The following is a 26,335-nucleotide window of genomic DNA, read 5'->3' as shown; positions in this document are numbered from 1 at the left end:
CTCATTTAGAAAAAGGCATCCATCGTTTATACCAGGTACATTTGTCTAAACAGAAGGTTGGTATATAATTTTAAAAACTAAATTAAGTACAATTTTAAAAAGATTTTTCCAATTAAGGGGCAATTTAGCGTGGCCAATCCACCAATCCTGCACATCTTTGGGATGTGGGGTAGAGACCCAAGCAGACATGGGAAGAATGTGCAAACTCCACACACAGTGACCTGGGGCCAGGATCGAACCCAGGTCCTATATGCCGCGTGGCAGCACGGTAGCACAGTTGATTCACAGGTCCAGGGACCTCGGGTTTGATTCCCAGCTTGGGTCACTGTCTGGTGCGGAGTCTGCACTTTATCCCCGTGTCTGCGCAGGTTTCCTCCGTTTTCCTCCAAGTACCGAAAAACGTGCTTGTACAGTGAATTGGACATTCTGAATTCTCCCTCAGTGTACCCGAACAGGCGCCGTAGTGTGGCTACTAGGGGAATTATCACAGTAACTTCATTGCAGTGTTAATTGTGACACTAGTAATAAGGATTCTAAAAATAATTTTAGAGTATCCAATTTTTTTTCCGATTAAGGGGCAATTTAGCATGGCCAATCCTACCCTGCACATCTTTTTTGGGTTGCGGGGGTGAGACCCATGAAGACACAGGGAGAATGTGCAAACTTTGCATGGACAGTGACCCAGGGCTGGGATCGAACCTGGGACCTTGGCGCCGTGAGGCAGCAAATAAAGATTATTAAATTAAGTACAAATTAATAGGTAGTTTTTCATCACTCCTTTACTATCTCTAATCACTCCTTATTACTGAATTGTTCCTTGTTACAGACCTAGAAGGACAGGTCCCCGCTAGAATATTATTCAAACATTACTGATTAATCTCCATAGACAAGATATACAAGGTTGTGTTGACAGGCCTGTCACACAATATTGGAAATCCCACATAAAAGAGAGATAAAAAGGAACGTGAAAATGATAGAATCACACAGCAGATTGGACAAAGTTATTAAACATTAAATTAAATTCCAAACTTATGCAGCTCACTGAGTTATCAGAACACCATTAATGTAAATGGGCGGACGCGTTGAGTAGAGTCAACGCGTCCACAACATGTGCCAGGCTCAGCCTGATACAATTTAAGGTTGTTCACCGGGTTCACCTGACAGTGACCCAGATAAGCAGATTCTTTGGGGTGGTAGACAGGTGTGCAAAATGTGCGGGAGGACCAGCGAACCATGTCCACATGTTCTGGGCATGTCCGAAGCTTAGGGGATTTTGGCAGGGGTTTACAGATGTCATGTCCACGGTGTTAAAAACAAATGTGGTGCTGAGTCCAGAGGTGGTGCTTTTCGGGGTGGCGGAAGACCCGGGAATCCAGGAGGAGAAAGAGGCAGACGTTCTGGCCTTTGCTTCCCTGGTAGCCCGGAGACGGATACTATTAGCTTGGAGGGACTCAAAGCCCCCAAATTCGGGAGACCTGGCTATCGGACATGGCTAGCTTTCTTTGTTTGGAGAAAATCAAGTTCGCCTTGAGAGGGTCACTGTTAGGGTTCGCGCGGACGTGGCAACTGTTTGTCGACTTCTTCGCGGAAAATTAATCTCGTTAGCAGAAAGAGGGGGTGGGGGGGGGTTAGTTGAGCTTAGAATAGGGAGTTAATAAAGGTGGGACCTGTAAGGGAGGGAGAGGGCTTTTGCACTATGTTTATAGTTTCATGTACGTTGATTATTGTATTGTTGTTATACCAAAAAATACCTCAATAAAATGTTTATTAAAAAAAAAGAACACCATCTATGTAAAATAACTAATATTTGCTGTGTAGCTGTCAGAAATATAACCTGCGTGGGTTAGGTGGCAGGATCTAAATAATGGGGCAAATAAAGTAGTTTAAATTCTGTATTCTGTTTGCCTGTCTCTATCTGCTTATATTAATAATCTACAGGTGCCAATTCAGATCCTGTTCCACTCGGCCCAATCAATTACCCTCTCACTTTTCAGCTAGAAGGCTGTGCATTCCCCGACAGGAATTAATCACACAATCTATCGATTCAGTATGTACCATACTGTCAGTGGTGGTGTCTTTTCGGTCAGCCTGACAGAAAGCCTCCAGATTGTCTGGGTAGAGGATGGAGGAGTAAAAGTTCTGTTCAAGTGGCCATCAATGTACCAGAAAAAATGGTAAAGAGCTAAGTAGCACAAGAACAAAAAATATTCCATGTATCCCATAAAAAAGACAGTCATAGCTAGGTTCCATGCAGGTTCTCATGGCAACACCTTTTAATTGGAGAAAGTGACTGAAGTCAAGGAAAAGTCATTCTGTTTAGACCTTGCAAAGGAGGTAGAAAAGGTTCATCTTTAGCGCACAAGCTGGAAGCAGAAAGGGATCAAGCAATGTTGGAAAGCTCCACTTGAAACATGAACCTAAATTTCAAACTTAGGAAACTGACCGAGTTATCAGAATATCACCAACACAATGGCTAATGATGTGGGGTTGGGGGCCGACTGACGGTTAGAAATCTCCAAAGAAGGTAAGTGACAGTCTGGGAAACAATGACTGGATGTTAGGTAGTGGGGGTACCATGGTATAGGAGGAGGAGGTAGACGTCAAGAGTTTGCGTTCAATCATCACAAGGTAGAGATCTGTTCAACTTGTCAGTGGGTTTAATATTAGAGTTGGATCTGAGAAAACAGTCCTGCATGTTTGGAGGGAGGCAATTAGAGTGAGTGAGCAGAATAGAAAAATGGAGACAGTGTCACACCAGCCGATCCCAATGATGCACTTTGTATGCGTGCAGTATCAGTGGTTTGTTTCAGATTTATATTGATGGAGACAAAATGCAAATAAAACTTTGAAAAGTAAGACTTGAAATTCTTTTAAAGTAATTAATCAAGTGTTAATATATTGCAATAACTTTATTCTTTGAATGCTTTGGCAGAAAAATAGGACATGGACTCTGGGCCAAATGGCCTCCTTCTGTGCCATAACTAAAAGCAGACAGTAAGTGGGGTTTAAATGCTTGACTCACCGTTGTATAACATCTTTTTTTCTCTTGCAGTGGAAGGAGCAAGCCCCTGTCCCAAAAATTAATTGAATATTTGGTCCCCAGATAGGGAACAGATCAGATATTAAGAACAGATTAAAATAAAAACAATCTTTTATCCCATCCTTAAAGTTACAAAGCCAATGTGCAAAGCGGACAGGACAAACCCATAACCCATCTTATTGCTTGCTCCAAAAAACAATTCAAATTGAGAAAGAGGAAGCAGAGAGTTTCGCTCTATGCAGATGACCTGCTACTCTATATTTCAAACCCCCTGGCCAACATGGGAAAGATAACGGGACTCCTCAGGGAGTCTTCTCCAGTTACAAACTCAACCTGGGAAAGAGCAAAATCTTCCCAGTGAACCCCCGAGAAGGAGGAGCGGAGCTGGGAGGACTACCTTTTAAAGTGACCCAAACCAAGTTCAGATACCAGGGGGTACAAATGGCGCACAACTAGACGAGGATCCACAAGTGGAACCTCACCAGCCTGGTGGAGGAGGTGAAGAGGGACCTGCAAAGATGGTGCTTACTCCCTCTTTCACTCACAGGAAGAGTACAGACAGCCAAAATGAACGTCCTACCTAGGTTCCTCTTCATATTCAGATCACACCCAATCTTTATCCCCAAATCCTTCCTCACCAGGTTCGCCAAACTAATTATGGCCTTTGTCTGGGGAGGAAGAGTTCCTAGGATACGCAAGACCATCGTACAGCAAGAGCAGCACATGGGAAGCCTGGCCCCTACCGAACCTCCAATTCTACTACTGAGAGGCAAACGCAAAGAGGATGAGGGAGTGGCTGAAGGATCCAGAGGCGGATTTGATATGAATGGCGGAAGCCTCCTACATGGGGATGCCCCTCGGGGTGCTCACTCCAGGAGCCCAGAGGTGGTGGCCACACTTAATACCTAGAACCTGTTCAGGTGTCAAGTTTGGCGGTTTGTCTATAGAGGCCCCTATCTGTAACAATCATAGGTTCACACCAGCAAAGACGAACACCACATTTGGAACATACAGGGAGGTCAGAGGGACACGGAGTAAAGGATAAGTATAAGGATTATAGACTGGTGAACTTTCGGAGAAGTTTCAACTCCCGAAAGGGAACGGGCTCAGATACCGACAGCTGCGCGACTTTCTCCGCAAGGAGACAAGAACGTTCTCCCAGCTACCCGAACACACACTCATGGACACAATGGTAGGGCTGAAGTGGTGTTGTGGGGGGGGGGGGGGGGGGGGGGTGACAAATGTGGCGACATTTACAGATGACTTATAGAAAAGGTCAGGACCCCACTAGATGGGACCAGACGGAAATGGGGGGAGGAGATGGGCAGAGATAGGGGGAGGGAGGACTCTGGATCGAAGCACTGCACAGGATCAACTCCACCTCCTCTTGTGCCAGACTTAGCCTGATGCAGGAGCCCGGCCAACCACACCTGGTCTGCCCCAGTCTCGGAGTTCTGGGTGGCCTTTTGTGAGGTGCAAATTGGAAGAGGGGCATAAAGAGGGGGGGGGGGGGTACAGGAGCACCGCTGGGACAGAAGGGAGCTCATGTGCTGATGAGAGACGGGGAAGCAGGCCATAAGCCCAGGGTGCACACAGATCCCCCCACCGCATGTGGAAAACCAGACAGAAGGATCATCCTAACCTCCCTAAAGAACACAATACGGGGACAGCATTGTGTTGCAGTGGATAGCACTGCAGCCTCACGGCGCTGAGGTCCCAGGTTCGATCCCGGCTCTGTGTCACTGTCCGTGTGGAGTTTGCACATTCTCCCAGTGTCTGCGTGGGTTTCACCCCCACAACCCAAAGATGTGCAGGGTAGGTGGATCGGCCATGCTAAATTACCCCTTAATTGGAAAAATGAATTGGGTATTCTTAAAATTTATTTTTAAAAAAGGAACACAATCGGGGAACAGGATTCCCCCCCCCCCCCCCCCCCTCCTCCAAAAAATCAGAACGAGTGCACATGTAAAGAAGATCAAGAGTTCGGACGAGGACTGTAAATATGAATGCAAATAACAGAATGTGAGCACAGGAACCTTGGTCACAGGTAAAGTGACAACCTTTAGTATGGATGTATACGCAACTATTATTGCCTTGTTTCTTTCTTCATTTATGTATTTGGCAATGGCGCTGTTTTGTTAGCTATATAAATCTTTTTACTAAATGTTAAAATTCCAAAAAAAATATTTTTCAAAAAAGAAATGAGAATATATGGAATGCTTCAAATCATGAAGCCAAGTGTGCTATGGCTCTTAACTGTTGCTAGGCTTATTGCTGGATTTGTTAATAATTGTTCACACAGCAACCATGCCGTTACCAGGGTAACTGCGAGTCTTCTAGAGCTGCCCCTTAACCTTTGTAGATGCAATCTGCTATAACAAACTGATGCACATCATTAGGACTCAAGTGATGTTCATGCAACAAAAGCTTAAAATTCAAAACATTGAATTGGCTTCAAATAATTAGAAATTACCTGTCAACACATTCACATGGATAGCTGCCACCTGCATAAAACACTGGCGTGTGAATGACCTTGAGAGAGTCAAGGATCTTCAGAAGAGAAAACTGGGGTAGGAGGCTGAATGGGCTTATGATTTTTAAAAGAAGTGGAATTAGAAGGCATGTAGAGGGGCGGGGGTTTGATTAAAAGTTTAGGGGGATCAATGGGAATGTGAAAAATATTTCAAAAAGTAAGAAGCTTCGATATTATCCCACAGTCAAAACACTAAAGGGAGATTATTCTGCACTGGCACTAATTACCCTTGGGATTTGCCCAAATAGATATTTTTCATATGGGGATGCTGGACAATAAGTATCAGTAAAGCCACATGATCATGGAGGAAGGGGTTCTCAGTCAGACCTGATCCTACCTGTACCTAACACACACAGCAGCAGGAGTCACTGTGGTGCTTAGGAGCAGGAAGGATTAACCCTCCAAAGATAGAGACCAATTATAACATTCCTGATTGAAATTGATTCAGCATAAGTCAAGGAATAAACTTGGCATCTTAAGTGTTGCCGTGATGTATTACTGAGCCACTGACAGCTTTTAAACCCTTTTCACAGAAAGGTCAGTATAAAAATGGATCTATGGATACTGGGACAATTGGAGTTTTCAAGACTGATACTGATGGATTTTTGTTAGGCACGGGCATCAGATGCGAAGCTTAGGGGAGTAAATGGAGTTCAGATACAAATTAACCAGGATCAGTTTGAATTGCAGAGCAGATTCAAGGGGTTAGAACATAGGAGCCGGAGGCCATTTGGCCCAGTGAGTCTGCTCCGCCATTCAACTAGATCATAGTTGATCTTCCACCTCAACGCCATTTTCCTGCACTATTCCTATATCCCTTTATATGTTTAATATGTAGAAATCTAGCGATCTCAGTCTTGAACATACTCAATGACTGAGACTCCACAGTCTCTGGGGCAGAGAATTTCAAAGATCACCCTCTTCTGTCTGAAGAAAATCCTCATCTCAATCTTAAATTGTTTACCTCTTATTCTGAGACTTTGGCCCTTGGTTTCACCCCAGCCCGACAGAATACCGGCCCAGTCTCCTCACAGGCCAACCCCAGAGATCAGTCTATCCTTACCAAGGTGAAGGAGACCCAAAACTGTACACAATATCAGAGGTGTTGTCTCATTTAATGGTTGATTGCAGTTCCGGTGTTTCTTTTTTAAAAAAAAGTTTAATATGGATCTGAAAAGAAACAGGATTCACACACAACTGCTGCTTGTTATGAGTTACTAGTTCTATTTATTTTTTTAGCTTGGAGGCTCAAGTACAAGATGTACATTTCAATTTTAAGCTTTACAAAAAAAAAACCCTTGCATTCCTCAAAATATTGACACGGGAGAACCTTAAAGGCAAATATGTTAGAACTTGTAGAATTTCAGGACAGTTTATATCACATCTTTTCTATAGTACAATACTGAACATACAACCCTTGTTCCTTGGAAAGTTATCCACTGGTATAACTTTCAGCTCCAGTGAGTCATTTTGCCATAGTTGTCTGCAGGTCAATTTCAGGTCCTTGCTTTACAGAAATGTAACCAGTGTCTGAACAAAAAAAACATTGTCAAGTTGGGGTTGTGTTTAACCATTGTGACCAATAAAAATGAAAGTATAAAGATGCCTTTTAGTAATTGTTCCTCGTGTTTGATTGTGAAATAAGCCTTTGTGTAGAATGAGCTAGGTTAACAAGCTAAAACAGCATTTTATACAATTTTGACAGGGTTAGAATGGCTTTTAAACGTGTAGAGTAGTTTAGGCAAATTTTAATGGGACAAATTAAACTGAACCAAAGAAATGTAAGAAAATAATGTAACCAAAACTGACGGTGCTTTGCTTTTGTCAGTTAGCTCGAAGAATCATTAAGATTGCTGTCTTTTCTTCAAAGCTTCAGCCAGATTAGTTAGCAGAGCTTCCTGGCTTGATCTGTCTGCAAGTGACGCCACAGACCTGCGAAACAAAGGAACAGTTAGTTTGGCAAAGGGCTGCACAATAGTCTGCTATGAAAATAAAATCTGCAGAATAACTCGGTCATTTTAAAGATTAAACAACATGGATGACGAATGGTGGCACCACCATAGATGTACGGTGTGATTATAGGCTGATTGTAGCCACCAGCTTAGCTGCTTCATTCTCCCTGAATTCCAACCTCCTTTTTTGTCATCGCTTCAAGTCCTGAAGATTGCGGAGGCATACATTCCTTCTTTCTGAAAGAAATCCCACCTTTACATTGTACTGTGTCCATTAAAGCAGAATACAGTACATTCTTAAAGTATCACATGAAACTGGGCTAGCTTTTTTCTTTAAGAAGGTCACGTTAGAAGATGCAAACAGTTTACTTGCCCATTTTAAGGTCCTTTGTTAAATTAAAGCTGAAAGTTTAGTGAAAACATTTAAATCTTGTAAATGTCAGCATGTCTACAGAAGAGGGAACTGGAAAGTAGGATGCATGATGGCTGTCTAGTTTCAGATTAGCAAATCCAACTGTTTAGACTGATTCTGCAAAGACTGGGCGAATCACCTGAATAAGAAATTTGACTGAACTTACTGTAAAGGGAAGGTCAAGATAGATGAAAATTGATTATTTAGAATTAATAGCTCCGATGTAGAAACTATTAGATTCTATTGATCATCATCTGAGCTCACACAAGATGTCAAGTCCACTGCACCTACAGGAGAATTGCTGGAGGTATTGTGGGGTCTGTTAATGAGCAACATGAGGATTTGTAGAAACTGATGGAAAGTGAATTGATTCCATCATGATGTAAGAATGTGTTATCTTACTCCCTTTACAGAAAGTTTGGTCAAATTCCTTATTCAGGCTATTTGTCCCAGTAGAATCTGGAACATATGCTGGAATTTCCCAGATTTAAACTTTCCCACTAAACTTTGAGTTTGAGTTTGAATTTTAAAAATGGAAAAATGAATTATTTGCATCTTCTAAAGTTTGCTTCATCAAGCGGAGATATTTCATTCTACCTAATTCCAGTTACAGAACTACTTTTGCTACTAAAAGATTCCAAATCACCAAGTAAATTTAAATCGCACCACTGACCTAAACCAATTCAAACTGAATCGTTTTAAGAATCTCATCAAATTAGGCAGTAAATTCAAGATAACATTTCAAATGGAGATATCAAAATTGGCCGTGTGTGATTTGCCTCACACTAATCTACGGCTGGATCCTTGATCATTGAAAAGGACCTACAGCTAGATCCTTTATCATTGAAAAAGTGAAGCTGAAAAGTGATCAGTTTACTCATGCATGTTGCCTCCTGAATACTTGCCACTCAAACACTCAAGCATCATCATACTGAACTAGTTGCAACTTGAACAAGATGTGAATGATGAAGAGACTAAAGGAACTCCACCCCAAAGTGACAGCCCCCTAATATCAGTGATCTTGTATTTTCTCTGAATGTTTACAATAATCCCAGGGCCATTGACAAAGCACAGTAGGGAACACATTCTGGAACACTTGTTAGCATTGGTCCGCGCAGTACAGTTTTAACAGTTTGAAGAACAACACTTCTTTTAAAGAAAGGAAAAAAGATTGCCCTTGTACTTTTCCAATCAGCTCTTTAAAAAAGTCTGACTGCACGGCAACCGTGACTAATGCTAGGGAATTTCCTTTGGAAATCAAAGATTGATACTGAGTAGACACACGGTTGGAATTCCCCTTTTCAGGAGAGGAGCTTCAACAGAAGTGATTAAAAAAAACCTTGTATCCTGAGCACTAAACACACCAGCTGTACACATCTGCAGCTGACAAGAATGACCTGATATTAACTACTGCAGTTCTTGAACATTTTAGAGACATTTAGACCAAAAATGACAATAGCTTAAAACAAGGAAATCAAAGAAATGGAAGGCTGGTGTAAAAGCAATCATGAAACAGGAAGAGTGTTTAGGGATTATGATGTATATTGATCAAATGCATGAATTCCAACAAGAGGATAAGTGAAGCAGATTGGTGTATGAAGCAGTAACATATACTGGTGTAGGAGCTTAGGTGCATGCATGTCTGCAGAAGTATAACTGTTTCAATTGTATGAGGTTTCTGTGCACAGGCATTCAAAAGTCAAAAGCCAACAGCAAATATTTTTATTGATAAAGTAGCCATTGGAATACCAGTGTAGGAGGAGAATTAGCTACACAAATATCATTTGCTTTGGAACACAAAGAAAATTTGTTTCAAAAATGGGATAGTTGTCAATCATGAAGGATAATGGTATGGTAAAGTCGCCATAATCCCACATGACCACAGGCTGCTTTCCCCTTTGAGGGGAAGTGCTGACTGGTGGTGATTTTATCTGAGGATCACCACACCTCAGGCGAGGGGCAAGGTTAAGAAGGTGGGGCCTTTATGAATATCATGAAGGATAATAATTTACTGATTATGCTGCGTCTTTGAAAACCAAACACTGTGCACAAATTAGTGTCTGTTGAGTTCCACTACATGCACAACAAACCATGCTGGGAACTCCCAAACTAATAAGCTCGCGTGTAAAGGTTTTATTTCTTTCAATTGGACTCATTTATTGGTAACATTGATTCCACCAAGCAGCCTTTTCACTTTTGCCATGCAACAGCAAGCAGCTATTCAAGGTCATTCTCACTGTTAAGCATAGAAAGGGTTTACACTTCACATAGTCATATCTCAATGCAAGACTTCTTCTTTGCATATTCTGAATAGTATTTCCTGCATTCCTTTTGCAGGATTCATTTAGCAGTGTCAGAATGAATGCAATATGCTGAGGACTCAATAATTCAACCATGAATAAAATTGTCTGAATTTATTTCACTTAATACCCCTAGCAGCCATATATAATGGACCTTAAAGTTATTTCTCTGTACTAAATACAAATCGAAGACACAAAGGTGGACACCTATAACTCTGCCACCCTGCTTTAATATGCATTACCTGCTGCCTCAAATGCCGATGCGAGTTCTAATGCAACTTGTACACAAGAGCTGCACAAGGAATGGTGCCCAGGTCTTGCTGCATATGGACACAGACTGCTTCAGTATGAGAAGTCGCATACGGTACTGAATATCATGCAATCAACAGCGAACATCCCCACTTCTGACCTTATGATGGAGGGAAGGCCATTGTTGAAGCAGCCAATATAGGACATTACTTTGAGGAAATCCTGCAATGGTGACCTGGAGCTCAGGTAATTGGACTCTACAACCACAACCACCTTACCGACACCACCGATTTACAGCGACTTCAATTTTGCAGAGCTTCCTTCATGTCACACTCGGTCAAATGCTCATTTGATATCAAGGGCAGTCACCCAAGTCCCTGCTTTTATCCATTTTTGGACAAATGCTGTAAGGAGGTCAAGTGCTGAGTGACCCTGGTGGAACCCAAAGAGCATAAATGAACACCTTATTGCTGTGTAAGTGCCGCTTGATAGCATTGTCAATGATACCTTCCACCACTTTGCTGATGTTCAAAAAGAGGCTGACAGAGCTGTACCTGGCCAGGTTGGATTTGTCCTGGCTTTTGTGGACACAAAATACCTGGGTAATTTTTCACATTAATAACTAGCCGTAGCTGTACTGGAACAGCTTAGCTAAGGGCTAGTACTGGAGCCCAAGTCTACAGTACTTTGCCAGGATGATGTCAGGGCTCATATCTTTGCAATATCCAGTGTCTTCAGCTGTTTCTTGATATGACATGGAGTGAATCAAACTGGCTGAAGATTGACACCTGTGATGCTGGGGACTGCAGGAGGAGGCCAAGATGGACAATGCACCTTAAAAAAAAAAAATTTAGAGTATGCAATTCATTTTTTCCAATTAAGGGGCAATTTTAGCATGCTCAATCCACCTACCTTGCACATCTTTGTGCTATGGGGGCGAAACCCACACAAACAAGGGGAGAATGTGCAAACTCCACACGGAAAGTGACCTAGAGCCGGGATCGAACCTGGGACCTCGGTGCCGTGAGACTGCAGTGCTAACCACTGCACCACCGTGCTGCACTAGACCATTCACTTTTTTGAAGATGGTCGCAAATGCTTCAGCCTTGTTTTTTGCATTAACATGCTGGCCTCCCTCAGCCTGGAGGTTGAGAATATGTGAAGACTGCTCTCCCTGTATGTGTTTAATTGTCCACTGCTCAAGAATGGATGCGGCAGGACTACAGAACTTTGATCTGGTCCGTTGGATATGGAATCACTTAGCTCTGTTTATCGCATGCTGCTTCCACTGTTTGGCATGCAAGTAGTCTTGTGTTGGTGACTTCCGGGTGCGGCGATGACCAGCTGAGTCGCACGTTTCGGCAGCTCCCGGTGTAACGGACTTTTGGGCTCTTAATAAGAGCCCCAACGGCAATTTTAACGGCTAAAAGTACTGTGCGGTGAACCAGAAGGGAATCCCCCCGGATATGGATGGAAAAAGGAGAGGAAGGTGGCCGGATTGCGGTGGATCCTTTAGAGCAGCGGCAAGGAAGGCAAGCAAAAACCAAGATGGCGTCGGAAGGTGGCAGTTTAATATGGGGCCCTGAACAACACGAGTTTTTGAAACGCTGCGAGGAAGAACTCAAAAAGGAAATGAAGAAGGAGCTGTTGGCCCCGATATTACAGGCGATCGAAGGGCTAAAGGAGGAGCAAAAGACCCAGGAGCGGGAGCTTCGGGTCGTGAAGGCAAAGGCTGCCGAGAATGAGGACGACATACAGGGCCTGGTGGTGAAGACGGAGATGCACGAGGCACACCATAAACGATGTGTGGAAAGGCTGGAGGCGCTGGAGAACAACGCGAGGAGGAACAACCTAAGGATTCTTGTCCTTCCTGAAGGTGCGGAGGGAGCGGACGTCGGGGCATATGTGAGTACGATGCTGCACTCGTTAATGGGAGCGGAGGCCCCGGCGGGTCCGCTGGAGGTGGAGGGAGCATACCGAGTGATGGCGCGAGGACCGAGAGCAGGAGAAATTCCTAGAGCCATAGTGGTGAGACTCCTCCGTTTTAAGGTCAGGGAGATGGTCCTTAGATGGGCAAAGAAAACTCAGAGCAGTAAGTGGGAGAACGCGGTGATCCGCGTATACCAAGACTGGAGTGCGGAGGTGGCGAGAAGGAGGGCGAGCTTTAATCGGGCCAAGGCGGTGCTTCACAAAAAGAAGATAAAATTCGGAATGCTGCAACCGGCAAGACTGTGGGTCACATATCAAGGGAGGCACCACTACTTTGAGACGGCGGATGAGGCGTGGACTTTTATCGTGGAAGAAAAATTGGAATGTGCGGGTTATTAAAAAAAAGAACGTTTGAAACAAAGTGGTGGGGCGAGTATGGGGGGCGAAGAAGGGGGGAAAGAGGAGTTTTATGTTATTAATCCTGCGATGTGGTAACTTTTCCCTCTTCCACAGGAGGTGGTGGGGGGAGGAAAGGAGGTGGAAGAGATGGGGCGTTGGCCATTGGGGGCGGGGCCAAGGGGGAAGCGCGGGCTCGGTTCCCGCGCTATGATAATCATGGCGGGAATAGGGAAGCAGGAAGGAGGGGGCATTGCACAGTGCGAGCCGAGGTCACGGGGGGAAGCCGAGGTCGGCCAGAGTTTGCTGACTTCTGGGAGCAACATGGGGGTGTAACTACGCTAGTGGGGGATCTAGCGGGGGGGGGGGAAACTTATTGGGCTGCTGCTGCTGGGGAGAGGGGGGAGCTGGTATGGGGTGGGATGGGCGGGGGGGGCACCGCCTGGGGGGGACACAGCTGCGTGGGAACCGGGTGAGGAGCTGGAAAAAGGGGATGGCTAATCGACAAGGGGGGGGGGGTAAAAAGCCCCCCAACCCGACTGATCACGTGGAACGTGAGAGGGCTGAACGGGCCGATTAAGAGGGCACGCGTACTCGCACACCTTAAGAAACTTAAGGCAGACGTGGTTATGTTACAGGAAACGCACTTGAAACTGATAGACCAGGTGAGACTACGCAAAGGTTGGGTGGGGCAGGTGTTCCATTCGGGGATAGATGCGAAAAACAGGGGGGGTGGCTATATTAGTGGGGAAGCCGGTAATGTTTGAGGCAAAGACTATAGTGGCGGATAGCGGGGGCAGATACGTGATGGTGAGTGGCAAACTACAGGGGGAGACGGTGGTTTTGGTAAACGTATATGCCCCGAACTGGGATGACGCCAATTTTATGAGGTGTATGCTAGGACGCATCCCGGACCTAGAGGTGGGAAAGTTGGTAATGGGGGGAGATTTCAATATGGTGTTGGAACCAGGACTGGACAGGTCGAGGTCCAGGACTGGAAGGAGGCCGGCAGCAGCCAAGGTGCTTAAAGATTTTATGGAGCAGATGGGAGGAGTAGACCCGTGGAGATTTAGCAGACCTAGGAGTACGGAGTTTTCGTTTTTCTCCTATGTCCACAAGGTCTATTCGCGAATAGACTTTTTTGTTTTGGGAAGGGCGTTGATCCCGAAGGTGAGGGGAACGGAGTATACGGCTATAGCCATTTCGGATCACGCTCCACATTGGGTGGACTTAGAGATAGGGGAGGAAACAGAAGGGCGCCCACCCTGGAGAATGGACATGGGACTAATGGCAGATGAGGGGGTGTGTCTAAGGGTGAGGGGGTGCATTGAAAAGTACTTGGAACTCAATGACAATGGGGGGGTCCAGGTGGGAGTGGTCTGGGAGGCGCTGAAGGCAGTGGTTAGAGGGGAGCTGATATCAATAAGGGCACATAAAGGAAAGCAGGAGAGTAGGGAACGGGAGCGGTTGCTGCAAGAACTTCTGAGGGTGGACAGGCAATATGCGGAGGCACCGGAGGGACTGTACAGGGAAAGGCAAAGGCTACACGTAGAATTTGACTTGCTGACAACGGGTACTGCAGAGGCACAGTGGAGGAAGGCACAGGGTGTACAGTACGAATATGGGGAGAAGGCGAGCAGGTTGCTGGCCCACCAATTGAGGAAAAGGGGAGCAGCGAGGGAAATAGGGGGAGTGAGGGATGAGGAAGGAGAGATGGAGCGGGGAGCGGAGAGAGTGAATGGAGTGTTCAAGGCATTTTATAAAAAATTATACGAAGCTCAACCCCCGGATGGGAGGGAGAGAATGATGGGCTTTCTGGACCGGCTGGAATTTCCCAAGGTGGAGGAGCAGGAAAGGGTGGGACTGGGAGCACAGATTGAAATAGAGGAAGTAGTGAAAGTAATTAGGAGCATGCAGGCGGGGAAGGCTCCGGGACCGGATGGATTCCCAGTTGAATTTTACAGGAAATATGTGGACTTGCTCGCCCCGCTACTGATGAGGACCTTTAATGAGGCAAAGGAAAGGGGACAGCTGCCCCCGACTATGTCTGAGGCAACGATATCGCTTCTCCTAAAGAAGGAAAAGGACCCGCTGCAATGCGGGTCCTATAGACCTATTTCCCTCCTAAATGTAGACGCTAAGATTCTGGCCAAGGTAATGGCAATGAGGATAGAGGATTGTGTCCCGAGGGTGGTCCATGAGGACCAAACTGGGTTTGTGAAGGGGAGACAGCTGAATACGAATATACGGAGGCTGCTAGGGGTAATGATGATGCCCCCACCAGAGGGGGAAGCGGAGATAGTGGTGGCGATGGATGCCGAGAAAGCATTTGATAGAGTGGAGTGGGATTATTTGTGGGAGGTGCTGAGGAGATTTGGTTTTGGAGATGAGTATGTTGGATGGGTGCAGCTGTTGTATAGGGCCCCAGTGGCGAGTGTGGTCACAAATGGACGGGGATCTGCATACTTTCGGCTCCATAGAGGGACAAGGCAGGGATGCCCTCTGTCCCCATTACTGTTTGCACTGGCGATTGAGCCCCTGGCAATAGCATTGAGGGGTGCCAAGAAGTGGAGGGGAGTACTTAGAGGAGGAGAAGAACACCGGGTATCTCTGTATGCGGATGATTTGTTGTTATATGTAGCGGACCCGGCGGAGGGGATGCCAGAGATAATGCGGACACTTCGGGAGTTTGGAGAATTCTCAGGATATAAACTGAACATGGGGAAAAGTGAGTTGTTTGTGGTGCATCCAGGGGAGCAGAGCAGAGAAATAGAGGACTTTCCGCTGAGGAAGGTAACAAGGGACTTTCGTTACTTGGGGATCCAGATAGCCAAGAATTGGGGTACATTGCATAGGTTAAATTTAACGCGATTGGTGGAACAAATGGAGGAGGACTTCAAGAGATGGGACATGGTATCCCTGTCACTGGCAGGGAGGGTGCAGGCAGTTAAAATGGTAGTCCTCCCGAGATTCCTCTGTGTTTCAGTGCCTCCCGGTGGTGATCACGAAGGCTTTTTTCAAAAGGATCGAAAAGAGTATCATGAGTTTTGTGTGGGCCGGGAAGACCCCGAGAGTGAGGAAGGGATTCTTACAGCGTAGTAGGGATAGGGGGGGCTGGCACTACCGAGCCGAAGTGAGTACTACTGGGCCGCCAATATCTCAATGGTGAGTAAGTGGATGGGGGAAGAGGAGGGAGCGGCGTGGAAGAGATTGGAGAGGGCGTCCTGTAGGGGGACTAGCCTACAAGCTATGGTGACGGCCCCATTGCCGTTCTCACCGAAGAAATACACCACAAGCCCGGTGGTGGTGGCGACTTTGAAAATTTGGGGACAGTGGAGACGGCATAGGGGAAAGACGGGAGCCTTGGTGGGGTCCCCGATAAGAAACAACCATAGGTTTGCCCCGGGGAGAATTGATGGGGGATTTGGAATATGGCAAAGAGCAGGAGTAACGCAACTGAAAGATCGGTTTGTGGATGGGAAGTTCGCAAGTCTGGGAGCGCTGACCGAGAAATATGGGTTGCCCCAAGGGAATGCATTCCGGTATATGCAACTGAGGGCTTTTGCGAGGCAGCAGGTGAGGGAATTCCCGCAGCTCCCGACGCATGAGGTGCAGGACAGAGTAATCTCAAAGACATGGGTGGGGGACGGTAAGGTGTCAGATATATATAGGGAAATGAGGGACGAGGGGGAGATTATGGTAGATGAGCTGAAAGGGAAATGGGAAGAAGAGCTGGGGGAGGAGATTGAGGAGGGGCTGTGGGCAGATGCCCTAAGTAGGGTAAACTCATCGTCCTCGTGTGCCAGGCTAAGCCTGATTCAATTTAAGGTGTTACACAGGGCGCATATGACTGGAGCACGGCTCAGTAAATTTTTTGGGGTAGAGGATAGGTGTGCGAGATGCTCGAGAAGCCCAGCGAATCACACCCACATGTTCTGGTCATGTCCGGCACTACAGGGGTTCTGGGTGGGGGTGACAAAGGTGCTTTCGAAAGTAGTGGGGGTCCAGGTCGAACCAAGCTGGGGGTTGGCTATATTTGGGGTTGCACAAGAGCCGGGAGTGCAGGAGGCGAGAGAGGCCGATGTTTTGGCCTTTGCGTCCCTAGTAGCCCGGCGCAGGATACTGTTGATGTGGAAGGAAGCCAAGCCCCCGGGGGTGGAGACCTGGACAAATGACATGGCAGGGTTTATAAAGCTGGAACGGATTAAGTTCGTCCTAAGGGGATCGGCTCAAGGGTTCACCAGGCGGTGGCAACCGTTCGTCGAATACCTCACAGAAAGATAGAGGGAATGGAAAAGAAAAAGGCAGCAGCAGCAGCAGCCCAGGGGGGAGGAGGAACCAGAAGGAGTCTCAGGGTTATTAATATATATGTATAATATGTATAGGTCGTTGCTATAAATAATTGTATATTGGATTGTTAAACCATATTTTTGGAGAGTGTTTATCTGAGACAAGGCAGTTGCCATTTAGTTTTAGTTTTTGTTATATATTATTTATTCTTTGTTTATAAATCAGGTCATTGTTATTTATACTGTTATATTATTGTGTAAAGGATACACAATGTACTGTGATGGTTGACCAAAAATTTTCAATAAAATATTCTTAAAAACAAAAAGTAGTCTTGTGTTGTAGTTTGTTGCAGTCCTCAGTTTTTAAAAATAAATTAGAGTGCCCAATTCATTTTTTCCAATTAAGGGGCAATTTAGCGTGGCCAATCCACCTAACCTGAACATCTTTGGGTTGTGGGGACAAAACTCACTCAAACACGGGGAGAATGTGCAAACTCCACATGGACAGTGACCCAGAGCCGGGATCGAACCTGGGACAGCAGTGCTAACCACTGTGCCACCATGCTGCCCGCAGTCCCCTATTTTATATGATTCAGTGATAGTATTTCTCTTCTACTTCTGCTTGGATTAGACTTTGAACTATGAACAACATTGGGGGGTTTTGCTATTTAAACCAAATTTCTACCAAATCCAGGACAATGGATTTCCCACTAGGGGCAAAGGTGGAAGGGAAGCAATTGTGCTGGGAATGTCAAATGGATAGTATCCTCATTTTAAACAGTCCGAATAAAAAATATTATACAGATTAGTAAAACAGTCCATGAACATTAATGTTCCCTCATGGAATTCATTAGTTTAAGAATACAAACACATTTCAAATGAAGGTCCTCCAAACTTTACCCATATACACATTTTTGATATCATAAATCATCACATACAATCGTTCATCACAACTAATGTACATCAAGATCTAAAGTTATTGAAGCATTTGTATAGACCATATTTTTCAAGTGTTGTGTTCACTCCGCAGTAGAAAGCAGCAGTTGTTTTGGTGAGGTGGGTTAAGGGTTAGATTTACCAGTAAACGTTCATGCAAGGAGAAAGGCTGCTCATCACAGCCTAGTTAAGTTGTGGTTAATCACATCGTAAGCCTCACAGGCAGATACCTGGGGATTTAATTATCAGGCTGGATGAAGATCTGGCGCTGGGTCAGTACTTGAGAGAGTTCCCTCTGTAACTGCTTAAGCTTTTGGGTGTCTGGTAAATCATCAACTGATCTATAAAAAGTGTTTAGTTTTATGTGAACAACAAGGAGAAAAGGAGAGATGAAATCCAGAAATTAAACAATAAAATGAATAAGACCAGAAGTGGAGAGAGCAAATATAAACCTCCAGAAAGCAGTTATTTTTCACACACCAAATCCATTTTAACAAAATCATATTTTACTTTTGGAACTCATTCTCAAAAACGAAAAGCTGGAGCTCTGGAATTAAACTTTGTGTAATTGTGTCTGATTAAAGCACTGATTTTTCTAATATGACAGTTTCCACAAATACCTCACTGGAATCACAAAGCTACTGCCATAGCATAGATAGAAGTTCCAAAAATATATATTCAGAGCAGATATCTTCTTCATCAACTCCTAAATCAATTTCATACACAAAGTCTTTCTCAAATTGGAACCTCATATCCACTGAGCGTGACATAATTATTCAGGGGACTGTAACTTCAGGAACCTCATCTTAAACAGGGGAATATTTCTTCTGATCCACACACGGCCACAGCCACTCCATGTTCATAAGGGCCTTGGTCTAGGCCACAAATTCAGCTTTTTCCATTGAAAATACAGCCTGAGAATAAAGTGGGTCCAAACAGCGTCTTGTCAGGATTTGAAAGAAGGGATCGGATAGTGGCTCCAACAAAAGGGAGGAGCATCAGCAGTTTTTAAAAATCACAAGAAATTTGTGAACACCACTGTCAATTTTGAAGTATGTTTCCAATGAATCACATTTGTTGAAACATGATCTCTCATTTCCAGCTGCATGGTCTTAGCATGTCAAACAACAGATGCCTACATCGGAATACTGTGGCTCATTTTGAAAAGTGACAATCACATTCTGGTGATAGATTTTCCACTCTATTCCCCTCACTCCATCTGATATAAAACACAATAAGTCTCTCCTAGCTTTCTTGGTACTCAAACTGGTCTAGTGCCTTCACTTTTCCATGGTGTTTCCTGAATTCATTCATGAAGGAGGCAATCGTTAGTGAAGTTCACTTTGCATGAAGCCTGCATATTATCGAGCATCTAGATATATGTTTCAACTACATGAATATTATATATAATCCCAAAGTAAATCAGTTCATTAACCCTGAAGCTTCTAAATTTAAATGAAAGTGTATACTGCAAGTACGATTAAAGATTTATGGATATTAAAACTAAACAATATTGGCATTAACGGTTTGTCACAATCAAAGCCACATACGGAATGATGATGATGATGATCCTGTCATACTATTTTGATTCCTCGCTGGCTGAGGCCACAAATCAGAAATTCAGGATTTGTTTATTCTTTTAAATGCTTAAAAAATGGTGGCACTGCTTGCTTAAATTCCTAACCAGTGTGCTTAGTGGGCAAGTAACTGGAAGTAAACAGTTCCTAAGTTGGGATGTACATGACTGTGTCTGTAGTGTATTATCCCTTGACATCTCTGCAACTTGTCATCTCCTCCAACACAACTTCTTCATTCTCTCGCCTTCTTTTACTGCCAATCCCTAATTGCCGTTGAGGGGCAGTTAAGTGAACCACATTGCTGTGGGTCAGGAGTCACATGTAGGCCAGACCAGGTAAGGATGAAAGATTTCCTTCCCTAAAGGTCATTAGTGAACCGGATGAGTTTTTAACAACAATCGACAATTTTTTGGTTTCACGGTCATCATTAGATGTTTAATTCCAGAATTTTATCGAATTCAAATTTCACCATCTGCAGTGGCGGGATTTGAACCTGGGTCCCCAGAGCATTATTCTGGATTTCTGGTTTAGTCCAGTGATAATACCACTAGCCACTGCCTCCTCTCACCTGGTTCCACTCTTCCCTGCTATCTCCTACAATGGCTAGTCTTCCTGCTCTACCTCCTTTAACTCTCCCCTGCTTGCGTTATCAGACTGTCCAACAGCCTGTCTCAGATCAACCACAATTTCTTCCAGTTGAACATTGGGAAAACAGAAATCATTTGGCCCCCACCACATAACGCTGCACCTTTGCCACTAATTCGGTCCTACATCAAATACCATTTGTTGGTCACCTTGTACTCACTTATCTACATTATATCCTGGTCTCCCGATGTCTTAAATTTAAAAATGTATTCTGCATGTTGAAATCCACTGATGGTCTTTCCTGTTCTAACACCAATTTCCTCAAGCTCTCTTATAACCCGCTCTGCACTCTTGTGGTGTGTGCACCAACATTACTGTCAGTCACCTCAGCTCATGCTCTGAAGTTTCCTCCTTAACCCCTCACTTCTTCTTTAAGACCCTCCTTAAAAATCTACCTCTTGTCAAGATTTTGGTCACCTGTTCTAATCTCCTTTGGCTTAACTTCCATTTTATGATTACACCTCTGAAGCATCGAGGGACAGTTTTCTTTTAGTAAAACTGCTATAGAATGTCACTGTTGCTTAAAACTGGTCTCGCTTCTACATAAAGTTAAACACAATTAGAATTTCATGTATTACCTTAGTCCGTTCACAATATCCTTTGTTTTCCCAAAGTAGATATCATTCAATGTACTTCTGATCTTGTTTTCCATATCCTATGAAAGAGAAATGTTAAAATGGATCAGTACAAATCAAAAGGCAGACAAGTCCTCATTGGGTTTTTAGCACAACTGGAGCCAATCTAGAGTCAGATACACGGCATGTCTGGAATCATGACTCCGTGCCCGGCATGTCAGGAGGTCTGTCTGATATTCAGTGAATGGCACCAGTTGGCCTGCATGTTTGTAACTATCCTCCAGACATCAGTCTGTATGCTGCATGTGCATGCTCCAGGAAGGACCGACATAGATAAAGGGAGACAATAAGAAAATCCCTCAAGTACTGTGCTTTTTAATTGGAGAGCAAATGCCAACAGGACATTGGATCAGTTGTGGTTCAGGTGAAGATGATTTTTGAATTTTCACAGTTTAGTGATTGATAAATAAAAAGAAAAACTGCACAGCGATTAAGGATGCATCTCTTTGCCTCTGGTACTTTGGGCTATCCCTCCTTACCCTGTCTGTAGTCTTTCACAAGGTTGACCACACCATCTTCTAGCAACACTTCTCTACCATCATCCTGATTTTTTTTGGGGGGGGGGGGGGGGGGGGGGGGATTTTTTTTGGGGGGGGGGGGGGGGGGGGGGGTAGACACACCTGGATCCATTCTTATCTAATTACAGCCATATAATCCGTTGCAATGGCTTATTTTCCCACTCTCGCAATGTTATCTCTGTTATCCCCCAAGGATCTAAGCCTTGGCTCCTTTCTATTTCTCATCCACATGCTGCCGCTCAGTGGCAACATCCGAAAACACGTCAGTATGCTGACAGCACCCAGTTCTACCTCAGCACCATCTCCCTCGACCACTCCACGGTCTCTGTATTGCCACACTGAGTATTGGATGAATAGAAATTAGCTCCAAATAAATACTGGGAAGACCAAGGCCAGTTTTCAGTCTCTGCCACAAACTATGCTTCCTAGCCAATTCCATCCCTCTTGTTGACAACTGGCTGAACCATACTCTTCGCAAACCTTGGTGTCAGATGTGACCTCAAGGTGACCTTCTGACCACATCTGTGCCACCACCAAAAAACGGCCTATTTCCACCTGATTCTGCCCCTGCCTCAGCTCATCTGCTTATTCATTCCTTAGTCACTTTTTAAAAACATAATCCATTTTCTAAATTTTAGTTTTATTAGACTTAATACAAGACCTTATTAAATGCTTTCTGAAACTGCAAAGCCTACATATTAATAGGAGTTCTACACCCTACGTCTTTTACAATATTCTCAAAGGAATCATAAGGGAGGCAGTGGCTCAGTGGTTAGCACTGCTGCCGTACGGCACCAGGGACCAGGTTCAATTCCGGTCTTGGGTGACTGTGTGGAGTTTGCACATGCCCCCAAAGTCTGCGTGGGTTTCCTCCAGATGCTCCGGTTTCTTCCCACTGTCCACAAATGTGCAGGTTAGGTGAAGTGGCCATGCTAAATTGTCCCTTAGTGTCCAAAAGGTTAGGTGGGGTCTCGGGGATTGGGTGTGGCCTAGGTAGGGTGCTCTTATCGGTGCAGACTCAATGGGCCGAATGGCCCACTTCTGCTCTATAGGGATTCTATGATAATGGAACAAGCTTTCATTTGGCGTGTAACAATTTCATCAGGCATGCTGTGACTCTTTTTTACCACCAGGAGCCACAATTGGCCCTCTTTCCAGGCAATGCATTCTTGTTGGGTCAATTTAATTGTAGGCAGCTTTTCTTCTGTAGCTGCGTTATTGAACTTTCCAAAGAATTTTGGCTCTTAAAATAATAAATATCTGTTTTGTGTACGAGCCAGAATTCTGTGGAAAATGTTATAGTACTGCTACAGAACATAGGCAAGCCACAGTGACGTCTTCCAGCCCAGACTGCACTCCATGAAGACAGACAAAGTTATTCTCCTGGTAGAGCAAAAGAATTGCAACGCTACAAGCTGGATTCCTTCACATTGCAGAAAAACGTGACACAGCCCAGGGGAGCAATTTATTATTTTGTAGGTGAATTGGCCAACCGTTAATCATGCTTCTTCCAATAATCAACTTGCATCTCTCCTTATATTTCTCATCCAAACATTCTGCATCATTGACTAACCAGCTGACTAGCCTCCAAGCCTCTTGCAAATAGGCCAAGATTGCCTTGGCATACTTTCTATTCAACGATGAGCTACTGCTTGCCTTGCGAACAGTCCAGCACAGATCAGAAGCTTGTGATAAAATCATCGGCATAAACCTGCAGCCTATGGTTTTGTTGCAGGGTATCACAAACAATGATCTGCTCTGAAACATGCAATTCTTAGAAATGGTCCGTTTTAACAAATCATACAGACAAAAGATTTCCAGCCATCTGCCCGAGCTGGATTAAAACAAAGATATGAGAGGACCTTGTTTTTTGGCATGATTAAGAAATTAACTTTTGTTTATTATACTGCCACAACTATAATACATACACCAGAATTTTATGCATAGATTTTGTGTTGCTAGATTATAATACACATCTCACCAAATGATACCAAGTTATGTTTTGAGTATAGCTCGACCGTCACAAAAATGATTTTGTCTGCCAAATTGAGGGGAGCATTAAGTCTTTAGCCAAAATGACAGATGGGTGAGGAGAAATATTTTAGTCACCTGCAAAACAACATGTGAACCCACCACTAATGCATGCATTTCAATACTCCTTATGCTGAAGCAACATCTACAGTTGTGCAATTGAAACATTCCCTTACAAAACATTCTCACATTAAATCTACAGGTTCAGAAGGTTTGATATTGTTAACATGTTAAGAAATGGATTCAAGCAAATGTAATGAATTGTTTTTGGGCTGCAAATATAGCCATGGCAAGGAAGTGGGGGAGGGGTCGGTTTGGAAGCGGATGGAGGCTGCCTCGTGTAAGGGTACTAGTTTGGGAGCGTTATTGACGGCCAGGTACTCCACAAGTCCGGTAGTAGTGGCGGCCCTGAGGGTTTGGGGACAGTGGCGACAGCACCCGAGGCTTGAGGGGGCCTCGGTTTGGGCCCCGATCTGTGGGAATCACAGGTTTGTTTCGGGTGAATTAGACAGGGGGTTTCAGGGTTGGCGGCGGGTGGTGATTGAGCGGTTTGGAGATTTGTACGTGGAGGGCAGCTTCCCGAGTTTGGAAGGGCTGGTGGAGGAGTACGAGTTGCCCAGCGGAAGCGGGTTCCAATACTTACAGGTGCGGAACTACGCGAGAAAGCAGGTGCCGTTCTTTCCTGATCTACCGCCCATGGGGTTGCAGGACAAGGTGCTGTCGTAAACAGGGGTTGGAGAGGGCAAGATGTCAGAGATGTACAAGGAATTGATGGACTGGGAGGACACCCCGATAGTAGTTAAGCGAAAGTGGGAGGAGGAGCTGGGTGGCGAGCTGGAGGCTGGGTTATGGGAGGAAGCTTTGAGGAGGGTGAATTGTTCATCCTCGTGCGCCAGGTTGAGTCTCATTCAATTTAAGGCAGTCGATAGAATTTCATAGAATTTACAGTGCAGAAGGAGGCCATTCGGCCCATCGAGTCTGCACCGGCTCTTAGAAAGAGCACTCCACCCATGTTCCACACCTAGGGCAATTTTTACACGATGGGCAATTTAGCATGGTCAATCCACCTAACCCGCACATCTTTGGACTGTGGGAGGAAACCGGAGCAACGGAGGAAACCCACGCACACACGGGGAGAATGTGCAGACTCCGCACAGACAGTGACCCAAGCCGGGAATCGAACCCGAGACCCTGGAGCTGTGAAGCAATTGTGCTATCCACAATGCTACCGTGCTGCCCATAGGGCGCCTATGATGGTGGCTAGAATGAGTAGGTTCTTTGAGGGGGTGGAGGATAGGTGTGGGCGGTGCGCAGGGGGGGCGCGTGAACCATGTCCACATGTATTGGGCCTGCCTGAAGCTGCAGGAATTTTGGCATGGTGTCAGAGGTACTGGGGGTGAAGGTGGTCCCAAGTCCAGAATTGGCAGTGTTTGGAGTGTCGGAAGACCCGGGAGTCCAAGGGGTGAGAGGCCAACGTTCTGGTCTTTGCCTCTCTGGTAAACATAATTTTGTCCAGCCTAAGAAAAACAACAAGGTCGCTCACCCATACTCCCGGCTTCGGAGGCTCCGAGTCCCTCCACCCCAACAGGATCTGTCTCCAGGCTACCAGAGAGGCAAAGACCAGAACGTTGGCCTCTCTCACCCCCTGGACTCCCGGGTCTTCCGACACTCCAAACACTGCCAAGTCTGCACCGGCTCTGGGAAAGAGCATCCTACTTAAGCACACGCCTCCACCCGATCCCCGTAACCCAGTAACCCTTTTTTGGACACGAAGGGCAATTTATCATGGCCAATTCAGCTAACTTGCACATCTTTGGACTGTGGGAGACCCACGCAGACACGGGGAGAACGTGCAGACTCCGCAGTGACCGAAGCCGGGAATCGAACCTGGGACCCTGGAGCTGTGAAGCAACTGTGCTAACCACTGTGCTACCGTGCTGCCCACAATGGTTCTGTTCAATGCAATGGAAATGCAGGAATGGTGACTTTGGAACAACCAGAGTGTCTTAAGTGGAGCTGCCCAATCCCCAGAATCAGATGAACATTCTGCAATAATGATGTGGAGATGCCGGCGTTGGACTGGGGTGAGCACAGTAAGAAGTCTTACAACACCAGGTTAACGTCCAACAGGTTTGTTTCAAATCACGAGCTTTAGGAGCGCAGCTCCTTCATCAGGTGAATTCACCTGAAGAAAGAGCAGTGCTCCGAAAGCTAGTGATTTGAATCAAACCTGTTGGACTTTAACCTGCTATTCTGCAATAATGCAGTAACATTTCTTTTTCTCAGGCTATTGCGGATAGTTGATGCCCACCGCATACAGTAGAGATACTCAACAACTGCATGGTTCTGGTGAAGGTTTAATTATTAAAGATATTTTTCATGAAGAGATAGGAGGAGGGGCACGTGCAATAAAAAGTACATCTCGTAGACATTTAACTGCTCAGGTTAAATATGTAATCTGAATTTCTGAAAATACCTCAAGTAATACAAGTATTAAAATAAAAGTATAATTCTCAGGAATAGAAAGGGTTACGATTGTATGTATTGCATTGCAAGGAAAACCATGTAGAAAGCCCCTAAATTCTTTGGCAAAGTGGAGGCATCCTAAACCTACATTACAAATATTTACAAGGTTCAAAAGATTCACTACCACATGCGGAATTGCATTTATATCACATTCCTTCACAGTATATTGATCTTATAGGTCATCAGACTCAAACCTGCCCATCGGATGATTGGGAAACTCCAGATGGATCTTAGTATGTTCATGTGCCATTTACATATTGAGAATTGCTCCACCTACCTCTACCAGCTTCCCAATATTAGCAATGTGAGGCGACGATTCACTCACATTCTCATCCTTTTCCATCTGTAAAAACAACAATTCAGTACG

General features: G+C 45.0%; 1 protein-coding gene across 2 annotated transcripts in view; it reads right to left on the bottom strand.

The window, feature by feature from the left end:
• Positions 1-6,774: 6,774 nt before the first annotated feature.
• The window catches only part of capzb (capping actin protein of muscle Z-line subunit beta), a 218,120-nt gene continuing 198,559 nt past the window's right edge, over positions 6,775-26,335 (bottom strand). Inside the window, exons 7-10 of one of the 2 annotated variants that reach the window (XM_072478261.1) lie at positions 26,246-26,311; positions 20,837-20,913; positions 18,267-18,377; positions 6,775-7,505 (exon numbers count right to left, since the gene is read on the bottom strand). In XM_072478261.1, coding sequence (XP_072334362.1) covers positions 18,275-18,377; positions 20,837-20,913; positions 26,246-26,311 — 246 coding nt within the window. In that variant the 3' untranslated portion in view covers positions 6,775-7,505; positions 18,267-18,274. The remainder of the gene's footprint in view (positions 7,506-18,266; positions 18,378-20,836; positions 20,914-26,245; positions 26,312-26,335) is intronic. The other variant, XM_072478262.1, reaches the window with a different exon arrangement.

The sequence above is a fragment of the Scyliorhinus torazame genome, chromosome 16 (genome assembly GCF_047496885.1).
Source record: "Scyliorhinus torazame isolate Kashiwa2021f chromosome 16, sScyTor2.1, whole genome shotgun sequence".
In the NCBI taxonomy this organism is placed as follows: Eukaryota; Metazoa; Chordata; class Chondrichthyes; order Carcharhiniformes; family Scyliorhinidae; genus Scyliorhinus; species Scyliorhinus torazame.
Note: the sequence above shows the minus strand (reverse complement) of the source record. Positions and strands in the feature narration are given on the sequence as shown.